This window comes from Simochromis diagramma, unplaced genomic scaffold, assembly GCF_900408965.1.
Source record: "Simochromis diagramma unplaced genomic scaffold, fSimDia1.1 OVJJ01000481.1, whole genome shotgun sequence".
In the NCBI taxonomy this organism is placed as follows: domain Eukaryota; kingdom Metazoa; phylum Chordata; class Actinopteri; order Cichliformes; family Cichlidae; genus Simochromis; species Simochromis diagramma.
The window spans coordinates 2,744,018-2,765,598 of NW_024386898.1; the positions used below are offsets into that span (position 1 = coordinate 2,744,018).

The window sequence follows — 21,581 nt, forward strand, 5'->3', positions numbered from 1 at the left end:
GTGACATACATTTTCCAAAACATTAGATCAGGATCAGGCCTGAAACCGAAATAAACATCATATAGCCAAAAGAGCAGCGTTGACAACTGTGATTAATAAAAAACAGACTTGAGGAAAAAGGTTGTGTTTTGTAACTATAGCTTCATCGAAACAATGTTACAAACTTTTAAAGTTGTTATTCTTAGTAACAGTAGGTGGGGGAAAAACACCTTTTTATTATAAGTTGTTTTTCTTTGAAATGACACCTTTTTCCTCTCTTGCTGTTCAGGTGATGGTGGAGCCGTCGCCTACGCCCTCGTATCCGGCTCAGACCGCAAGTTTGAGGTGGACGTAAGCACCGGCCTGATTACCACTGTGGACTACCTGGACTACGAGACCAAGACCTCCTACCTCATGAACGTCTCAGCCACCGACCAAGCTCCGCCGTTCCACCGCGGCTTCTGCACCGTTTACGTCACGTTACTTAATGAGCTGGATGAGGCCGTGGCCTTCTTCTCCGCTGGTTACGAGGCTTCGCTTCGTGAGAACATCGCCACGGGCACAGAGGTGGTCCAGGTGCAGGCGCAGTCTGCCGACAACTTGAACCAGCTGAAGTACCGTTTCGACCCCGACACGTCGCCCGCAGCTCTGGCCCTCTTCAAGATAGACAGCGTCACGGTGAGGAAGAGGTGGAAGAAAGGTCACTGATGATTTGATCACAGTGTGCATGCCTTGTTTTCGTGTGTGTGCACTTCAAAGGCTGCGCCTACCTTCCGTCAAATATGCTTCATCCATTAACCGCAATGCGACTCAGTAACACCTCGTCCCCGGTGATTTAGGCTAACACTCGTGTTGCTGTATGACTGTAAGCTGATCAAAGTGCTTTAGGTGCTTTGAAGTCATTTGATTCCTTTGATAGATGAGAAATGGGGATTCCTTTGTTGATTTGTGTGATACTTGTTAATTTTCTTCTGTTTTCGTCGTTGTCACACTGGGACATACATCTTGTATGGACTCTATGATGGTTACGGTATCTGCTGATGCGTGTCTGTGTGTTGTTTCAGGGCCGCATCACAGTGACAGGCCTGCTGGACAGAGAAAAGGGTGATATGTACACGCTGACTGTTGTCGCTGATGATGGAGGACCCAAAAAGGACTCCACTGTGGTACGCCCCTTTGTTGTGAATGGTGTTGTTTCGGGCCTACCCCTCCTATTATTGTGCCTTGTGGATTTATTACTTCATGTGTTTGTGTCTATTCTGGCGCAGAAAGCTAATGGCCTTCCTCTTTTATTAATTGCATCCCTCTCTGGAACTGCAGAAGGTAAGACTTTACGTTCTTTTTATGGGGAATGTTAAGTACAACAGTAAATGCATTTGCTGTGTAATGTGATCATTATGTTTTGTTTGCCCGGGTTTATTTAATGTTCAAGGTAAGTATTACTTTGCAAATGTGGAATTTAACCTCCATTCGATCGTACCTCTGTACAGGTGTCCATCACCATTCTGGATGAGAATGACAACAGTCCAGAGTTTGACATCACATCTGATATTTCACGCGCCATCCCGGAAAACACACCCAAGGGTACAAAGGTGGCAGTAGTTCTGGGAAGGGACAGAGATGCTGGTTTAAATGGACTGGTGAGGGTTTTTTTAAAACAGCAGAAAATAATGAAAGATCTTCTGTGTGTGGCGCTTAATATCATATCTTTTACTTTACGTTTTACTGCACTTAACAGCTGACAAAGAGCAAAAAAGACGTTGCTTCCTAAATATGGTGCTTTATTTTTTCACTTCTTAGTTCCTAACACATCCTGAATCAAGCAAGCGTGCTTTCCCGGCATCTCAAAAGTGAATGTGACATTTATAACTTGTGTTTCCCTTATTTTAGGTTGTGTATCTCTTAATCTGGCACTAGTACTACAAATATTTACTTCCTCAGATTGCAATACAAGAAGTCAAATTAAACTTATTTCAGTTTCACATCGACTCTCTTAGATTTTGGCATCTCGATGGCCAACTTAAGCTGCCAGTATCACATTTTCCTTTTTTGCTACTTCCTACTGCGCAGGTTGTGGACTCTCACTTCTTATTTCTTGATTTACTTTCTTAATGTGAAAGAAAAGCTATTAAAAATACCCACACTCTCATTTTTGGTTGCAGTAAGTAGAAGTAATCATCTGACATTCAGTCAGTGACTGTCTGCCCCCATTTTTCTTTCACTCATTCTGACTTGTTGCTCTTTGCCAGGTCAATTTCACTCTGGTGGCAGGCAACATGGAAGATGTGTTCATGATCAAGACTGTGAACAACACTTACGGAGAGGTTTATGTCAATGCTCCTCTGGACAGGGAGTCTGTAGACCGCTATCTACTGAAGGTCAGATTACTATAGTTACTGTAGGACAGTTTTACCAGACACCTGTGTCTCTTTCACATTCATGCTCTAAACTTACACCTCATCCCTGATTCAGCACAACAATGAACTAATTACTTGTCATACTTTTAACCAGGAACTCCAAACACATTTTACATGTTGGGCCACACACATAACCCCCCTTTCTGTCACTGTTTAGGAAGTTTAATTAGATATTAAAATCATTGAAATATCTCTGTATATGAAAAAGAAGTGCAATTCAACATTGAGTCTTGGTCAGTGTGACGCATTGAGGTTAAATTCTAAGAAGCGTGTAAAATTACAGAGGAAGTTCTGGTAGCTTAGACTCAGACTGTCCAGTAATTATAAAACATGAAGTTCTTATTAATTCGAAGAAAAATCTCTGTGGTAGATTATGAAAAAACATCTTTAATTTTTTAACCATTAAAGAGTTAATTAATCACATTTGTTAGGATGAATGGCAATGAGGGAGGTCTTTCTTTAGTACAAAAAGTTCAGAAAATACAGTTTAAAGTCCGAGATCTTACTTCACATTTTCCAAAGCCATTCAATGGCCAGATTGGAGTGTTTGCTGGGCCGATTCTGGCCCCCAGGCCTTATGTTTGATGCTTTTAATTGAAAACCAAATAGACATTTTTTGAGACTGTTGTTCTGTAGAGACAAAAGGCACTAGTGTTTTTCATTTACTCGTCATGTTTTAATATTATTGATGTTAATGAAAACGGATTTTAATAAAGTATTCAAAGTGCATGCGTTTCATTTATTTATCCTCTGTGGGGTTTAATGCCAGGTATCAAAATGCATGCTGAGGCTTGTGTTCTAATGCACATCAGTTCACATGTATTGTTTTAGGTCCGTGCCACTGACAATGGCTCACCTCCCAGACACACGGACCACTCTCTCACCATCAACATACTGGACGTTAATGATAATGCGCCAGTTGTTGAGAGCCAGAGGGGCTACAACGTCAGCGTGAATGAGGTAGGGATGCACTCGACACACGATCTAAGCTAAGCAAGCCAGTGATGTCAGTGTATACGGAAATAGTATTCACCTGTTAAGTTTTATTATAGTCTACCACAGATGATCCATAATTTAACAAGGCTTCTTTTTTGATGTATTTTGCAGAACGTTGGAGGAGGTACATCAGTCGTCCGTGTGATGGCGACAGACCGGGACATCGGTCCCAATGCCATGCTGTTTTACTACCTCACTGCTGGAAACCAGGACCTGACCTTCCGCATGGACCGAGTGACCGGAGAGATGGTGACGCGCCCATCCCCTCCCGATCGAGAGCGCCAGTCCGAGTACCGACTAACGGTCACCGTGGAAGATGACGGCACGCCACCTCTGTCGGTAGGGCACAGCAGTAAGCATGGCATTACAACATGCTGCAAACATATCTTATTAATATCAATTCCAACAATTTTTTCCTTTAGCTACTCTCAGATCACTGAGAGTATTGAATCTGAATTCATCAGGATAATAAATAACTAACCATTTTTTGTGTTTGTAAGTGTGCATGCATGAGGTAGACATGAATAGTTCTGTCTCTATGGGCCACATTTACTAACACGTAGCGCCGCCGCAATCTGGGTTGTGACGTAAATAGTACTGCCAGACGCCACAGCTCAGTGGATGAAAAGAATGTGTTATTTTTGGCACTTGATATTAAAGTAAACTCACTGCAGCTGTGTTGGGAAAACAAAACAGACACCTACGAGCGCTATTTGGGGATTTGTAATTTACCCCATTTTTTTAAATTGGACTCATGTGTTGGCCCGGCGACCTGTTCAGGGTGTACCCTCCCTCTTGCCCCTATGATACCTAGCATAGGCTCCAGCAGTATGCAGACAGATGGGTTATTTTCAGTGTACTAATGATGGATATAAGCTCTCAAATAACACATGTAAGTGTTATATTTAAGAAATAGATGTTAAAATAATAACTGGGAAATATACTTAAATGTAATTTCAAGGTGAGTTTCAGGACAAATAATGATGATGAGTAAAGTTGAATAATGCTGGTTAAGAGGATTCAGCTTCTTATACATAACAGTTTTGATCTTACTCACACTCTTGTCCGAGACACGGGTTCTGTTAAGGTCTGCTTAATGCTTTCTTATCTGCTTGACCTAATTAAGGCACAAATATGGCAAATATAAAATGCAGGAAGACAAATATAGTGGTTTCTTGATATTCTCTTTAAGTTAAATGGCTTTCATTTTGTCAAAACGAAAGCCACAATTCACATTTCTTCTTTTCCCCTTTGTGTGCTTATACAGAAGGAATAATGTACAGTACTGTATGAGTCACAAAGGCATCCACTGTCATGTAACTTGTACTTGAGTTTTGTGCTATAAATTTACTTTACACCTATAATAATGCACATTTTTTAATGCATTGTATAAACAGTCAATGTAAAGCTGGAGAAAAAGCTGGGAAGAGAACAATGGCCATCACCGGGGATTTTCACTTATCAGTCATCTAGCTCTGTCTTTTCTCATGAAACAAGATGCTAAGCTTGTTTTATCATTTTCTCTCCTCAATGCCGGTCTCCCTCTGGTGTGCACCATCTTAGAAGCACACAAGTGGAACAACCTTGTTCTATCTGTGATGGCTCCCCAGACAGAAGTGCAGTATGTCCTTGTAATGTAATAGTTTTGGAGACCTGCCATTTGAAAGGAACAACTGAGAGACACAAGGCTTTAAAGTGCCACTTTATTATAAAAGCCACTAATAGCAGGATTCAGCGGTAATATACAGAACAAACATGCTAATTACAAGCCTTTTTGTATTTTGTTAACGTTTGCACTCATGTCAACATGTGGTCACAGTCCAGATTTTTTTTAAAAACACACATACCCAGACACACATAAGCAGGCATAATGGAAAACACAAGCATTTAAACACAAAAAACAATCATTAACTCTTAGAGAATAAAAACACCTTTACATAATAACCCGAACTGTACACTTGCTACACATCGTTCTAGAGAGGATTTCCTCCAAGCACCTCCTGTACACCTCAGTGTGAAAAAAAACCCACCGGTGGTTTTTACAGTCACACTAAATAATATCAAAAATGCTGTCATATATACGTTCGCCCTTCTTCTCTTAAGCCAAGTTGTGTTCACTGATCTTAGGTTAACATTTTAAAGCTTTTTTCCCGCACTTTCACTTGAAATATTTGATATTTATCAAACAGCCCCATTGCACACGTACTAATAAAATAGAAATGAATACTACAATATATTTTACCACAGTCAAATAAAGAAAATAAAAAACAAAAATATTGATAAAAGATTTACTTCCACTGCAGTGATTAAACTGTTTTAAGGTTTTTGTTGTTGTTCTTTATTTAATAAAAATCAGCTACATTCAAGAGTAAAAAACAATAAACATTTTGTTTAGAATTATTGAACTGTACACGAGCACAAGCAAGAACATCTTTTCTGAATGCTTTTTCTAAATTCTTCCTGCAATTTTCAGCACTTTATGAGAATATTTAAGGCCACTGTGAAGGGCTGCGTTTCTGGAAGCACAGGAAGGAAAGACAGTATTTAAAACAACAGAGTTTACGCATAGCTGAGGTAGCAAAGAAGAAATAGAAAACATGGCAAGTTCAAGTTAAAACAGAGGAACAGCATAATGCCTGTAAAAGCAAAAACTGTTCTTTTTTTGTACAAGACCTTTGGCACTTCTCTGATGATTGAGAGTTCGCTGGTGCAGACGGCTTATGTAAAATGACTAAAGGGAGAAAAGGGTGTTAAGTCGTCCTCACACCAGTTGTTCGGTTTTTTAAAAAAAAAAAACATGAAGAAGAAAGAAAACAAAAACAACACTGTTTGCTTCCTGGAGATGTAACCTTCCTGCCTTCTTGTGTAAAGGTTACAACATCAACAAGTTAAAAAGTAGTCTTGTGTGGGGTCTTTTACATAGGATTGTTTCTTAGACAGCTTGTGCATTTAGCAAATACATAAAGACAGATTTACAATAAGTCTTCGGTTGGCCCCCTTACAGTTACAAAGAAACCACAAGAGTGACACAGGAAATTTACAGAAATCATTGTGAGTTCTTTAGGGTTTGACTTGCCCTAAACAACATGCCACCCCTGCACATTTTCTATAGCATAGATCTTTGGTTGGTGTCCTTGCTGACATATAGAAACCGCAATACTGACACAAATTATACAGACAGTCACGCAAAGTGAGTTATTTAGGGCTGGAATCAAAAACATGCCAACACTATTATAAGCAGTGTGTTTCATCCAAACGAGGTACCTGATTCGAATGAATGGTTTGCAAGCCATCGCCAGTGTTTGGATGTAAAATGAAGCACAACAAGTCGTCACGAGCCAAAGTTCACTTTTTGCCTGCAGCTGTTGTTGCAGGTGGAAGTAGTTTATGAATCAAAGAAATGCAGCCTTCTTTTTTCCCTCCTTGGGTCCAGACAACGTACAGACTAAAATCCGGGATTATTCTGAGATGGCTCGAAGGAGAGCGTCAGTCTGAAGGCAGAGAGAAGAGGAAGATAGTTGCGGGGCTGTTTCCAGATCAGCAGTTTGAGTGATGATTGAGGTTCAGCTCCTCTTTAAACCTACAGGAACTCTGGAAACTCAGGGATGGCAGCTGCAAGCAAAGAGAGTGCATGTCGGTGAGAGCACAGAAATCATTGTAGGTATCACTATCCACCTACACAAACACACAATTCTTTTCTTTTCCTTTTTTTGTTATGTGGAAAATTAGATATGGGGGTGTTCGAACATGCAAATGTGCACTTCCTGCCTCAAACATACCCGATCTTTCAAAAGTCAAATGAAAAAATTGAAAGAATTTCCTTTTCTTTACTTTTTTTTTCCATAACTCCCACATCTCAGAGTACTACAGACACACATGGAGACTGATCAGTTCCACAGAACTACTCGTGTTTCTGAAAACTCATTAAAAAGCAGAACAACAAGGCCTTGGGTCTGGGTTGCGACATGCTAGCGATAACAGGGAAGTGCTGCTTGTTGAATTCCGCAAAGTTTAAGGTCAGCAAGTTGGAAAAAATGAAGAAGAAAGCTAAAGTGTGGCCTCCATCCACGTAACATGAAACCTTATGAGAAGCTGTGTATTTCAACATAACATCTGTGGACCACTGAAGGAAATGAGCTCCGGCATGGAAAATCCTCCTTGACAAATGTCAAAGATATTGTTTTTTATGTCAAACATATGAAGGTTTTATCAATAATTTTGACTTTTCTTTGCAGACGGGAAACATAGAGATCACACCAAGAAATGGAAAAGGCGTCCAGCTCCCCAGTAAAAGAATAATGTTTGATTGAAGAGGCGAAAACTGCAGCATATGGCACAATTTTACCTTATGTTTATGTTTCTCATTTCTGTTTGAGCTTCAGAAAGGCTTGTCCATATATTCACCTATTACAGTGTTGAAACCTTTATGGATTGCTTAAGGCTGTATACTCAGTAAGTTGTACCTTACCCTCTTCCCATGCACATCTCAAACCGTGCTATAAGGAAATGGGGGCAATCCGCCTCAGTATGCCTGGAATGTCTGCACAGGTGTCCCAGGAATCGGCAGAAAAACACTAAGGATTGAACCCCTTAACCGTGTCTAATGTTTCAATATTATTTCAAGTTGAGTCAGAAGGAACAACTGAAGGAGCCATTAGTGTTCAATGAGAGTGCTGATGGGTGGAGAATGACTTGTGAGAAGAATTAAGAAGAGGACAGTGTAAGGGGGTGGTTTCGTGTGTGTGTGTGTGTGTGTGTGTGTGTGTGTGTGTGTGTGTGTGTGTGTGTGCGCGGGGGGGGATGAAATCTCCTACACAATATATTTTCAGAGTCATGCGAGACTCAGCCCAGCTGTTTTTGAGTGTGCAGCTACGCACTACAAATTCACGAGCATCTTTCCACCAACACTTCCACCAAACGCAGGATGTTTCAGCAAAAGCACAGAAAGAACTAGTGGTTCTTGATTGCATCAGTCTTTTACCAGAGTGAGTGCACATTTTGATATAGGTGTCTTGCAAAACCCTTGTGTGCAATGCAGTTACACGCATATCCCGGTACTTTTTCATTTTTGTTTTTTTAAGTGTTTCTTTTTTTGAGTGTGAAATAAATGTGAACAAAGTGATTTGCATTCATTCACAACAATAAGAATATCGGAACAACAGATATAACACACTAAGCCATGTAAATGACCTCTAAAAGTGAGATGACTTGCACTGCCTTTTTGGGCTTTGATGTTTACCAGTGGAAGGTCCCTTATGTCAGCGACTCAGTCTCAGCATGAATATTGTATGAGTACAAGTTGTGAGGCAGGGTGGGGGGGGTCCTACCTTCTGCTGGGAAGAATACGTCGCCATGTGCCGGAGGAGAAAGGGGTGTTCCCGGTTCGGACAACAGGTGGCGACCTGTCTCGGATGACTGCCTGGTCATGATCTGAGAAACAGTGCGGGTCTTTGTTTCTGGTGATCCCCCTCGAAACACTGGGTTTTCATGGCCCAGAGCCTCACTGAACACACACACACATATACATGAAGAAGAAGCATGATTACAAGTGAGCAACTTTCAATATGACCCAGTAAACTGTTTCAAAACTTTCCTAGAGACATGCAAGAGTTTCATGTTTGTCACTTTGGATTTAATAAGGGATTTTCTGTAATGACAATTTAACACTACACTTAAATGATTAGCAGTAGGATTTGCATATACAGGACACATCATGGCAAAAGAAAAAAATGTATACATGGTTTTAACTAGTTTATTTTAATGAGGCTAGTGGGTTTAATCTAGCTATTGTGTCACAAGTGTTGTGGCCATTATGGTCACAGTCTATTATTCTAAAGAGCAGCTGTGTTTTGAAGCTGGTCGCTGAGATCAGCTGCCTGTGGGAAACCTTACCTGTCCATCCTCACTAGCTCTTGTCCACCTGGGAGAGAGGAAATAGGAAATGGGCCATTGTAAATGAATTGAAACAAAGCGGAACACTACAAAAAGACTATGAATGCACTTCCTACTGTGTGAAATACAGTTAATCGAGCTCACTGACAGGAAACGTGTCAGAACAAACACCATGGGAAGTCCAGTGTGAGAGACTTATGTGGCCCAAAGGTGGAAATTAAGTGTGAGTGTGTGTGTGTAGCTGTTTGTGCACATCAGTAATACATACGTCTTCCTAACGGTGAATTCTCCCTCTGTTTGTACACGAGCACTAGAATAAGAGGCAGGGACAGCAGAGCCACGATGCAGGCTGTTATAGCCAAGGCCACTGGCACAGAGCCTAGGGAAGCAACAGACAGGCTGTGAGTTTAATAACATCACGAAATAACTGCCTCAGACATTTATTGGTTGAAGGCCTGAATAATGTTTCATACTTACTTGCAGTACCTGCAGTTGGTGTGGGATCCCAGACAGTGCAATTCTGAAATCCTTTCCTTGCTGGAAAGAGATAAATATATCGGTTCTCACTCGTGTCAAAACAGTTTCACTGTTCAGCAACATCAGCTCCTGAGCTTCTTGCAAAATATATTATTGATAACCTTAGTGCACATTCACAGCGTTTGACATACTTACGCGGTATAACTTGTAGAATAACATGGTTGTAGGCTTTCTGCACCAAGCTATGTTTATTGAATTCTAGAATCCCACAGCAGTAGCGGCCCTGGTCCGAAGGTTTCACATTCTCTAGAATCAACCAGTGGTTGTGGCCCATGCGATCCATCTTCACTCCTGGTGGCAATGTGCTGTTACGGTGTGGGTGAGAAAAATTCCTTGGGCCCATTCCTGGATGACAGTGCTGGTCACTGTGGGCTGTGAAGAGCCAAGTGCTCCTCACAACATCGTTGGGGGAAAGCAGGGTACCTTTCTGGACGCACGTCATGTTGACTCTTGCACCTTCAGGACAGGTGTAGTACAGGTGGGGAGGAGAAGCAATCAGCGTGGAATGGGGCTGGGCGTGGTGTGTCTCACCTTTGGCTAGAGAGAAAAGACAAAAGCAATGGAAGAATGTAGGTAACGCAGATAACTTCCTTTCAGATGGTACCTCCTCCTTTCTACGTATCCATAGAAATGTTTCAGTTTAGGGATGCTAATGTTAGGGTGTCGCTACTGAAAGAGGCGGGACAGTGAAACTTGTGGCCAGCTTTTAATAGGATCACACCAACTACAACAGTGATGCAAATGAGTTCTCAGATCATTTGCATCTTCACTGTGTGTACTCATGGGTGAGACTGTGCCATATTGATTTATTTCTGTTTGCTTATTTAATAACACTTCAATGTAGTATAAATATGATTATTTATTAAAATTGGGATAAAGTGTAGGTGTAGAGTAAAGTGTAAGAAAGTGGCTGTGAGTGTGAGTCAATCCAAGGGTACAGATATGTATAGTATAGTTGAATGGATGTATAGATGTATAACTGCACATGTTTTACGTATACATATCAGTGTGGAGTGCGTCACTGACGGATCATTTGCTGGTATAACTTTGGAACGAGAAGACAGGAAGGAGAAGTAGGATCATATAAGTTTATACTTCTTCATTCTAATAAAACAAAAAAAAAAGAGTCTTTTATTTGCTGATGTTTTATATATTGCTTTTTTATTATTATTATTATTTTGTTTCAACAACTCCCATGAAGCTCAAAGTACTCAAAGCAACCTTTCTGGTTGTTCCTACTACAGACTTACTAAACTAAGTCTCCAGCACTATATTTCACCATAATGACAAACACAGAGTCACAAGGTCAAAGCAATAATAGCCATTCTTGTTATTATTCTGCTCGGTTCAGATCACACAAATTCCCTATAGCTGTCTATTACAGATGACCCAGAAAAACCAGAGGAAAAAAGGAAGTACAAATATAAGTCGCATCTGGTTTGGCAGCGGGCCTTTCCAGGGTACAAACTGCCAGGGAAAAATTACATAACGAAAGATAAGCAAAGATAGCAAAGCAAAGGATAAAACCCTACAGTGACATTTTGATAATAACATGTTTTGAGCAATTTGAAATGAATGTAGAAAATAAATGGCAGGTCTGCTGAAATTAGTTGCACACCTAAAAGTTGCGCTGAGTTGAGTTCCTGCCAGGTAAAGTGAGTCATTGCACAAGTAACCACAGTAAAAGCAGTAATTTTATCACCTGCCAAACTTAACATGGGCTTTAGTGGCACACTTCTGCATGCTTCCTGGGTTTTTGTGCAAAGTTTGCTTCCTATTTTGTACATTTAAACTGTGGTTAAAAACCATGCATAGTTTGCTGTCTTGAAAAATATACAAATGTCCTGAGGGAGTTAAATCTCTTGTTCCTCTTTGTCAGCTACAGAAATATAGGCAGGAACTTCTTCATCTCTTAAAATGGGGACAGTATAAAAAAAAATCCCACTGAAGTTCTGTTTATTAACTTTAAATATCATCTTGCTGTTTGGTATTAATACACAGCAATTGTTGTGTATCGATTATGTGTATTAATATCTCAAAGGATGGTACGCTCAAAGATCTTCTGCACACACTCATATACATTCAGGAAACCGGCTGCACAGCTGTGAGCCCGTTCTCAGCTTATTGCATAAACCTTTCTCCCTCTCTCACTCTCTGCCTCAACCACATCCTGTTGTGAATTCTTCAGTGTTGCAGTGGAATGCATGAATAGATAAACATAAATTGTGTGCTTTCAATGATTATTGCATTGCAAAAACACAACAAAATTAGCTCATCCTCAGGCTAGGCAGTGTGATGCCACTCTCAGAACCTCACTTTAAAGCAGACACATGATCTGGAAAATGCACACCCTATATAACGCCTCGCTATGTTGTAAAAGAGCAGCGTAAAAAGGCTGTCATTCTCTAGCTTTGTCAACGGACTCATTATTTTGTAATGATCTGCCTTTGTAACAGATGATTAAAGAATGCTTACTGCTGCAAAAGTTACAGGAAGGCTGCATGCACGGGTGCGTGTGTGGGTGGACTGCAGAGAAAGAAGAGTTTGCCCACGTATGTGTACCTTTTATAATGACACCATGGCAAAATTTTACAGTAAATGTGTGTGTGTGTGTGTGTGTGTGTGTGTGTCCATATGTCTGTTTGGGAAAGTCAGGGTGGAGTCTCAGTCAATGCCAGAATTTGGGGAGTGGACTTCCTTCCTGAGTTATCCCAGCACATAAACACTTCCACTCCCCGTTTCTTGCTCATTATTCCACGAAGCCAAACTTCAGATGTTGCAAACTTCGTGATTCTTTATGTGATAAAAACCTCGAGCAGGTTGGACCACTACCCACAATGCCAGTAATTATAGCGTTGGAGATGACTGTCCCTGCTGATTTATGCTCACTATTAATGTTGGGGATTAACCTGTAAATCAGAGTCTTGATTAAACTATTTAAATGTGTATAAAATGCCAGTCATTATTTCCTAGCACATCTTTACTGTATTTGTCTACACAACTATTTAAAAAAACCCTAAAGATCAGCTTTCCTACAATATGAGGCAATACATTAACCAGTTTACACATTACTTACACAATTACTTGATCATTCAAACAGTGGGGGATTAACTTTGTTGTGCCTGCCGCATTACAGTCATATCCCAAACTTTAAAAACTTTGGTCCTAACTCTTTGTGTTTGCACAGATTCATTAAGTGTGCCTATGCCAAAAGGCACACTTATTACTATTGCTCGGATTTATTATTCTTATTATTATTATTATTATTAAGTGTGCCTATGCCAAAAGGCACACTTATTACTATTGCTCGGATTTATTATTCTTATTATTATTATTATTATTATTTTCCTTTTTCAGCCTGAAATTTCCGCGCGTAACTCATCCCACAGTTTTGACACAAGCTTCATATATGTTATACCATTTTGTGCGGCTGGATCAGGAATGGTGTGCTATGACTTTTGGTGTTTATTACTTCTATAGTTTTTTAAATATGAATATTTTAATGCAAGTTTTTTCCCATTGAAATGAATGGGACGGAAAGTGAAACTTAACTTGAAACGAAAGTGAAACTTAATTTGTGGAGTGTTGGCTCACTCACTTCATTTGTGGTGTTGGCTCACTCTAGTGGTATGCCAGCAGTAGTACGGCCTGTCTACCCTTATTTGGATTTTTTTTTTGGAGCCGTATGAATGGCAAACTACACTCATTGGCAGCGGCATAGGCACACTTAAAATTTCTTCAGAAATTTTCGCTTTCTAGTTATTATTATTTTCCTTTTTCAGCCTGAAATTTTCGCGCGTAACTCATCCCACAGTTTTGACACAAGCTTCATATATGTTATATCATTTTGTGCGGCTGGATCAGGAATGGTGTGCTATGACTTTTGGTGTTTATTACTTCTATAGTTTTTTAAATATGAATATTTTAATGCAAGTTTTTGCCCATTCAAATGAATGGGAACGAACGAAAGTGAAACTTTACTTACTTTGTGGTGTGTTTGCTCACTCACTTAATTTGTGGTGTGTTGGCTCACTCTAGTGGTATGTCCCCGTATTTGGATTACCATAATGACAACAATATGAACGGCGCGCACAGCGTCGGTGCTTTCAGGAACCATTGGAATTCTTAAGGTTGCACGAAGCATTGAATAGTTACGGTAACGGCAAGGGTGTATGCTTGGTGGAAAACTGCATATCCCACAATTCAAAGCACGCCTCTACCAGTCAAACAATGGCGGCTGCCACTTGGTTTAATATATTCCTCTTATTTGTGTTTCTAGGTCACAAAGTAAACTTTTAAGATATTTTCAGGTGAGAATGTAGGTGTGTAAACGTCAAATATCTGCTCGTTTTGTCAAAACATCCCATATTGGCAACAGATTTTTCACGATGTTGGCTAGCTAGCGCGGCTAGCTAGCCGGCTAGCGCAGCTTCACTCAAAAGCACCCAGGCTTGGCTTTCAGTGAGGCGTCTCTAACTCCTTTCATCCCCGATAGCTCCGCAAACAGTCTTTGTCTTAGCTGGACTTATTTTTCGTTTATATGGGCCGATGATGCTGGTCGATGAGGAAAAACTAACTGAGTTGTTTGGTGGTGGCTAACGCGGAGCTAGCTAGCCACCGGTATGTGTCTCTTTCCCCTCATATGTGGGGAAAGAAACATGTGAGGCGGCCGCCGATCGACCGGTTTTCAGGTGAGAATGTAGGTGTGTAAACGTCAAATATCTGCTCGTTTTGTTAAAACATCCCATATTAGCAACAGATTTCTCACGATGTTGCTGCTAGCCGGCTAGCTAGTTCGGCCGGCCGGCTAGCCGGCTAGCTAGCTCGGCTAGCTAGCGCCGCTTCGCTCAAAAGCACCCAGGCTTGGCTTTCAGTGAGGCGTCTCTAACTCCTTTCACCCCTGATCGCTCCGCAAACAGTCTTTGTCTTAGCTGGACTTATTTTTCGTTTATATGGGCCGATGATGCTGGTCGATGTGGAAAAAATAACTGAGTTGTTCATATACCGGTGGCTAGCTAGCTCCGCGTTAGCCACCGGTATATGTCTCTTCCCCTCGTATGCGGGGGAAAGAAACACCGATCGACCGGTGGTGGCTAACGCGGAGCTCAATCGTGGATAAGGGAAACCCAATGCAGGAGAAGCAGGCGGCTGGTGAACTGAATTTCAGGTAAGACGTTATTAACTGCACTCTATTTGGGTCAGATATAAACCGAGTTTAGGTGTAGTTTATTTTCGTTGTGCTGACAGTTACAATAACTGTACTGCGTGCTAGCTAGCACGACGGAGTTTCTATACAGCTGTGCGCGCTAAGTTACTGATGTTGAACTTTATGACAGCCTCCCCTATTTTCAGGCGAGAATGTCAGGTAAGACGTTATGTATATGTAAGGTAGTGACTGGAATAAGTCACAAGGTGTCGCTGTTGAGCTGCATATATGTTGTAAATTTTAGCAATTTTGACCATTTGTCCTCTGCAGGACACCGTAGTTCAGATTTCTCGTTCGCGTGGGCGCCATCTTGGTTCAGTGTTTACTGTGATGTGCAAAGGTAAGCACTGTCAGTGGCGAACTGCATTGGTTTTGTTTAAAAATAAGTGTTCCACTGTCTAAAATAGCGGTTTGTCATTTAAGCCGAGCATATATTTTGTTTATTGAGAGGTTCATGTATTGTCTGATGAGAGTATGAGACAAAGATATACTTTTCTTTCTTACTCTCATATAAAATATTTAGCTTTTATTAAATAGTTATCTGAATCTTACAACCAAAGTTTGTATAATAATACACAAGATTGGCTGTAGACCATTGTTAATCATTCAGAACACTGTGTAAAAATAACAAAAAACAAAAAGTGAATGAAAAGTGCATAAATATTTATTTTACGTGTTTGATGTGTGTGGCAGGGCGTGGTCTGCAGTGCCGCTGCAGGGGAGGTGGACCCACCTCAGCGGCATCTGCAATCACGCCTCTCAGGTGTAAAGTCTGTGCTCTCTCTGCTTTTTTTTTTTTTTTTTGTGTATGTGTCGGGCTATGAGATGAAAAGCTACAGCCGGCTGTGTGGGTACAGCAACTATGTGTGAAAAGTGGTCCATAACGTAATGCTTCAAAGTGTGTTCATGCAAACATTGTCGGGTCTGCTTATGAACCTCTGCGCACAGCGTCTACAAATTGGGGCTGTACGAAGTCACCTCATCTTTACACAAAACTGTAAGCTGTCATCTGTGAGGCGCGAGCGGTGTTTGGTTTTACCATAGTTCATGGTGGAGAATGGCTGCTCTGCTGAGTTTTGCTCTCTGTAGCCGTTTGAATGGCAAACTATACTGATTAGCGGCGGCATAGGCACACTTAAAATTTCTTCAGAAATTTTCGCTTTCTAGTTTTAACTTGTTCTGCTGTCCTGCTTGTTGCGGTGTGTTCTCTATTAATAGTTTTCTTAGAGAGCTACTGCTTCGTTTAAAGTCTTTTCCCCTGCTAGTTATGAAAAAAATAAGCTGACAAACTTCATCAAAGAAAGAAAAGTAATTTAAAAGCTCCCATGTTTTATTAGTTCAGTTATGTTGTTCTATGTAGCTGTATAATTTAGATAGTTAAATCTCCAAAGTAACTACCCATGTTTTTGTGAATCACTGAAAGCACTTCCACATGCGTCTAAGCCTGCAGAAACTTTTGCTTTGAATGTGATTAGAGTGGATTTAACTACTTGCTGGCTCTTACTGGCAGTGCTACTTATTTATAAGGGGAAGCTGCACCGTGCAAACAAGCCAGAATTAATAAGCACACAAGTGTTTTTGTCTAAATATTAACAGAATCAGCTGCTGTTAAATACAGCAGAACAGTCGATCACCTTTCCTCTTTCATTGGCTGGCACATTTGTTTGCACAGTATGTGTGCATCCTGTGTGTGTGTGTGTGTGTGTGTGTGTGTGTGTGTGTGTGTGTGTGTGTGTGTGTGTGTGTGTGTAACACAATGTTAGGTCGATGCCATAATTCTGTATTCGGGGCTGAACTCTACTGGAGCCATTGTGTGTTAGGAAAAGCAATAGGAAGACCTGGGATGGTGATTAAAGTGAAACTTTTATCCCCCCACTGTTCATGGCTTCCTAGTGGGACAATAGGAGAGGAAGCCCTTCGCCTCTCCTGTTTCACACCCACCCTACCTTCCTCTTCTCCTAATTTCATTTTGACAGCTCTTTAAGCTTTCTGTAGACCTATTTCACAGAAGTGATGCATATCGAAGGCGAGAGTAAAGACAGCATTTTTTTCGGTAAATATAGCTAAATGTTAACTAATTGCTGGGGGAACAGCTTGGAAGAGCTAATGTGCACACACATTTCTTACCGACAACGCTGTGATCTTTAAATAGGTATTCAAAGGAAATGAATATGATTTTTTTTAGCACGCCAAGTGGGTGGCGTTTGCAGTGTCGGCACTACCTGAGCTGTCTTGATGTGGTTTCCAAACCAGCAACCTATGCCATGTGTCTGGAACAGTCTGATTTTCTCTTGCATGTATACAACAGACGTGTTTTTGGCTCAATTATACATATAAGTTTCCTCCTCTGATCTCTGTTCTCAGAATCCTGATAGCCCCAGAGGGCCCAGAAACAGGCCCTCCTTTGTATTAAGGCAGAATGCCACCTGTTTAGGACATGTTGCCACTGACAGCTTTCTTTCGTTCAGACATGGATGATAGTCTGTGCTGATTAAACATATATTAACCCTGCTAAAATTTCTCCACCTTTGACGTCTTGAATAACCCTGTGGTGAGTCTGCACAGTGATATTACCTCATGGTACAGAAGCTGCTGAACCCTTCAGATAAATCTGGTTTTCTCAAACTGCATTAATCCTCTACTTGCAAGTGTTGTTTCCCAACACATATCCTGCCCTTTTCACACCCACTGTAATGGTAATGATGATCAAACCCATTACAGGGTGTTAGTGAAAGCAGCAGGAGACGAGCTCCTCTCTAAAGTAAGAGAGTTTCAGTTAAAGCCCCTGGCATGAAATGGCAAACAGATGCACCTTTTCAGCAACAGGAAGCCTTTTAAATATGTTGCTCTACACTCTACATTGTCACAAAGGGAAGTGGTTATGGGTCACAGCTGCAGGTCAACGTTTAGAGATTTACATTTTCTTATAATAATCTGATGTGCCCCTTGGTACTTTGTAAACTAAATTTGTGGCAGCATTTTCCAAAATAACGTGTGCACTTTGTGTGTTTAATTTGTCTTCCTCTTTCTTTTCTTCTTGACATAATAAATGGCATGTAAACGGTTGTGTAATGACAGCTTTGTGAGAAGTTTTACAACACGATTGCACGATTATTTCCTCACTTTAAAAATGAAGGTGGCCTCTCATTTCAGACGTGGAAATGAGCAGACGTGGGTCTTTCTGTCTTTTCAAAAATGGTAAAAATCCAGGGATTACATCATTTTTAAAAACTGACTTCATTATTATAAACTAACTTCCTCTTTTTACTTTGACCTTGCCTTCCTGTTTTTCAATACATCGTCCAGTGTTAAACTTTTTCTGGCACAGTTAAATGTCTTCATATCTCAGGTCGCATTAGGTTGAAAGCAGAGTCAAGGTTCCACCAACAGTGGTCATCACTGTGTCCTCGAGCTGTTCAGAGAAACGCCCTTGCGAGAGAAAACCCCTTGCTAGCAGCATGAAGGCCGCTGCTTTTGGTGACTCATATTATGATTTTACTACAAATGCACAGACCTTTCAAAATCTGATGACCAGAAAAATTTCAAGCCGAAGACGGGGCCTCCCCCTCCCCATCTTCAGCTTATTGCTGCATAGGTAAAGATTTGCCCATCTGGCACATGTGACCAAGCACAATCCCTGCCACAACAGGAGCAGAAAAGGAGGCAGAGAAAGAATGAGTAATTTTATTTTTACTCACTGGTTGGAAAATTGGCACCGTTTGGTTCCAGTTTTTTTTTATGGGGAAGACACCCACTGCTGGCAGTGGCAAAGACAGCTGTTTTCATCATAAGCTGAAAGGAAGGAAACGTCCCAACAAGGAAGACATAACAAGACTGAAAGGAGGAAACTGTCTTAAACGATACGGATTTCATTGTGCTGCATAAACAATTCAGAAACATATCAAATGGTATATCTGAGTCACTGAATGTTTTGGCTTTATACCTGAATCCCCACAAGCAACTGCTCTAGAAACGCTTTGATTTGTATAGAGTTCGCTTAAAGTTTAAGTAAAACATTACATTCGCTTTTGGGTGAGCTTATTTAAATCCTAAAGGCGAAAGCTGATAACCTCTCCCGAGTTTTTAAGCGGCGTTTGAAGTGGACCCTACACCCCGGAGGCGACAGCTGCATCTTTTCTCTCCTCCGCCGTCAGTTGCCTAAACTTCAGCCAATCCCAAAGTCCCTTTTATAAAATAAATACATGAAGTGTGGGTATGATCGCAGCTCCCAGCTGAATCCCCAATAAATTCCAAGAAAACAGAAACCTACGGACGTCTTAAAAAGATAAACTATGTGCAGTTCTTGCGCTGCACGGCACAAGGAAGTCTTTTCCTCAACTTCTTTCAGAGGATCAACTTCTTGCGTTTTTGCAGGCGCCTCTTTTCGTGTCCGCTGCATTTATTTTACAAGTTGTTTTGAAACCTGGGGGGGGGGGGGGGTCTTCTGATCTCGTCAAGCTCAAAGTCGCTGACTTTAAGGTGGATTTACACTCCACTGGGCTGCATCCATGGCGGGCGGTTTAAACAGCTCCACGCCAGATGTTCTGTCTCAAAACAGCAACAAACCAACTCAGTAAAAACCTAGAGACACGCGGGATAAAATAACGGGCTTACAGGGTCGCTGCGTTCAAGTGCATGTGGTAAAAAGCTAACAGAGGTTAAAATACCAAAGTCAGAGTGTGCAGAGGGTTTACTGTCATTGGTACAGACACGTAAGACACAGCAAGTTGGCTGTTTTGTCCATGTAGATGCTTTATATATATATATATATATATATATATATATATATCAGTGTGTGACAGGTGACTTTTCTAAAACAGAAAATCCATCTGTGACTCCAGTCAACTAGCTGCTCACTAAACAACACAACTGACAAGTTCATACACGCCCGGATCAGCCAGTTAAGCGAGTCTTAAAAGGATGGACGTGTGTGCTTACCTCCAGCTATGCAAAGCAAAAGCGACCAAAACACGAACTTCTTTCCCCAGACTGATGAGCGACGGAGTGAGACCCATTCCATGGCTGTCCGGATAAAAAACATTTGGCTTTCAACTAGATCTACAAGTAGCCTTTGTTCAACTTTCTTCCCATTCAGTCTAAAACTAGGCGACTTGTCTGAACTTTACTCCAGAACAGTTGGGGAGGTTTATCGTCCCTTGTCTCTCCAGCTTCTCTGAGTTGTGAAGCAGCGTGACAGTCCCTTATTCGCTCCTCCTCATTGTTTCCCTTTCTCTCTCTCTCGCTCTCAGTGACCCACCCACTATCCTTTCTCGCAAAAAGAGCTTCACAGATACTAGTTTGTTTTTTAACGGCAATATTGATATAAATGTTTAGGGATTTAAAAATTATGTATATATTTGTTTTTGCGTTCCTGTCTGTTAGACTTATATTAAAAGAGTTTGAGCTGTTTTCAGTGGTGCAAAGTTTAAAATGTTGCATCATCACATTTTGGGGGGCAGCATGCAGGCTTTTACATCTGCATACTGTAATCGCACCAAAGTATTACCTTATCAGCTCGCTCAGTCATTGTTTATATTATTGTTAGCTTTCACACGGTAGTTAGCAAATGACCATCAAGACATATGTTGACTCGACATGTGTTGCACATAGTGTTGAGGGTGCTGGAGTCTTTTGGTGGATAAAACAAACCCTAATTATGTGATTAAACTGTTTCTAAATGAGCTTGTTCTGTTGACGGACATTTTCAGACTGGTGCATATCTGACCACTATATCTGTGAGATGTCACAATATCAGGAAATGTCTGCTGACTTGTAAGATTTTACTTCTAGTTAGGTATGTCTAGAAATATCTAGACGTTTAGTCTGTGATAGTCTGCAGCCCAGAAGACATGTTTTGGAGTGGTAGAATATATTTCTGATAAATCTCAATAATGTTTATTGCGAATGCTCAGTATCCAGTTTGTAGCAAACTGGGATTTTGTTTGTTTCCAATCAGAGTTTTTTTCAGGCACAATTAAGACTGAGATGACCCCAGTGGCATCACGAGGACACAAAACATAAACGTGACAGTAAGAGAGCTCTTTTACAAGTAAACTGATCTTCCTGTGAAAAACGATCGCACTTCACTTTTGGGCCTTGAAAGTTTTACTGAGGTCTTTTCTTTTTTTTGATTTAGCCAAAAACTATTTAGAGTAAACAAAGCTGTGGTGATATTCAGGTTATCACTTGGTGGGTTTTGTTTTTGGAGCATTATAAAATTCGAATGACGAATTTAACCCCCCCAGCCTGAAGGGCCAGGTTAGTCGCTCGTTCTTATTGCAGCACTGGTTGGGGAACTGGTGGAGCAGGAACTTGCATGACCTTTATCTCTTGCAGTGATACCTTTACTTCTGCTGATGTGTCAAGATCTGAACAACCAGAAATGAGTTGGAACAGGCTGGGCTTTATGGCTCACTTTCATGATTTTGCAGTTTTGGTTCTCACAAGATATTCTTTCAGCAAAAAATGCACCTGTTTTTATTTCTTTGTTTTATTATTCCTTCATATAAAGTGAATGCTGAATATCCAGTGTCACATGAGAGCATCACAAGTGT

The 21,581-nt window shown here is 40.9% G+C and overlaps 2 protein-coding genes across 2 annotated transcripts in view; one reads left to right on the forward strand and one right to left on the reverse strand.

Annotated features, from left to right (window-relative positions):
• Positions 1–21,581, forward strand: part of cdh23 (cadherin-related 23) — a 187,079-nt gene that overhangs the window by 148,102 nt on the left and 17,396 nt on the right. Inside the window, exons 31-37 of the mRNA XM_040034470.1 lie at positions 269–657; positions 1,044–1,145; positions 1,300–1,302; positions 1,470–1,619; positions 2,229–2,357; positions 3,228–3,356; positions 3,504–3,731. Of these exons, the coding sequence (XP_039890404.1) occupies positions 269–657; positions 1,044–1,145; positions 1,300–1,302; positions 1,470–1,619; positions 2,229–2,357; positions 3,228–3,356; positions 3,504–3,731 (1,130 nt within the window). The remainder of the gene's footprint in view (positions 1–268; positions 658–1,043; positions 1,146–1,299; positions 1,303–1,469; positions 1,620–2,228; positions 2,358–3,227; positions 3,357–3,503; positions 3,732–21,581) is intronic.
• vsir (V-set immunoregulatory receptor) lies at positions 5,843–20,215 on the reverse strand. Its single transcript, XM_040034475.1, has 7 exons — positions 19,966–20,215; positions 9,957–10,358; positions 9,762–9,821; positions 9,553–9,663; positions 9,285–9,312; positions 8,720–8,895; positions 5,843–7,004 (listed from the first exon to the last, which is right to left on the reverse strand). Exons 1-7 carry the CDS (start codon positions 20,066–20,068, stop codon positions 6,973–6,975), a joined length of 912 nt encoding a protein of 303 aa, XP_039890409.1. The 5' UTR covers positions 20,069–20,215; the 3' UTR covers positions 5,843–6,972.

Bases quoted from the DNA above. Each gene is read 5' to 3' on its own strand.
- vsir (XM_040034475.1), bottom strand. From the start codon at position 20,068: ATGTTTTTTATCCGGACAGCCATGGAATGGGTCTCACTCCGTCGCTCA. The intron at 10,359-19,965 runs GTAAGCACACAC...TTTTCTCTCTAG, and splicing joins TTTGCTTTGCATAGCTGGAG to CCAAAGGTGAGACACACCAC. The intron at 9,664-9,761 runs GTAAGTATGAAA...TTGCTTCCCTAG, and splicing joins ACCAACTGCAGGTACTGCAA to GCTCTGTGCCAGTGGCCTTG.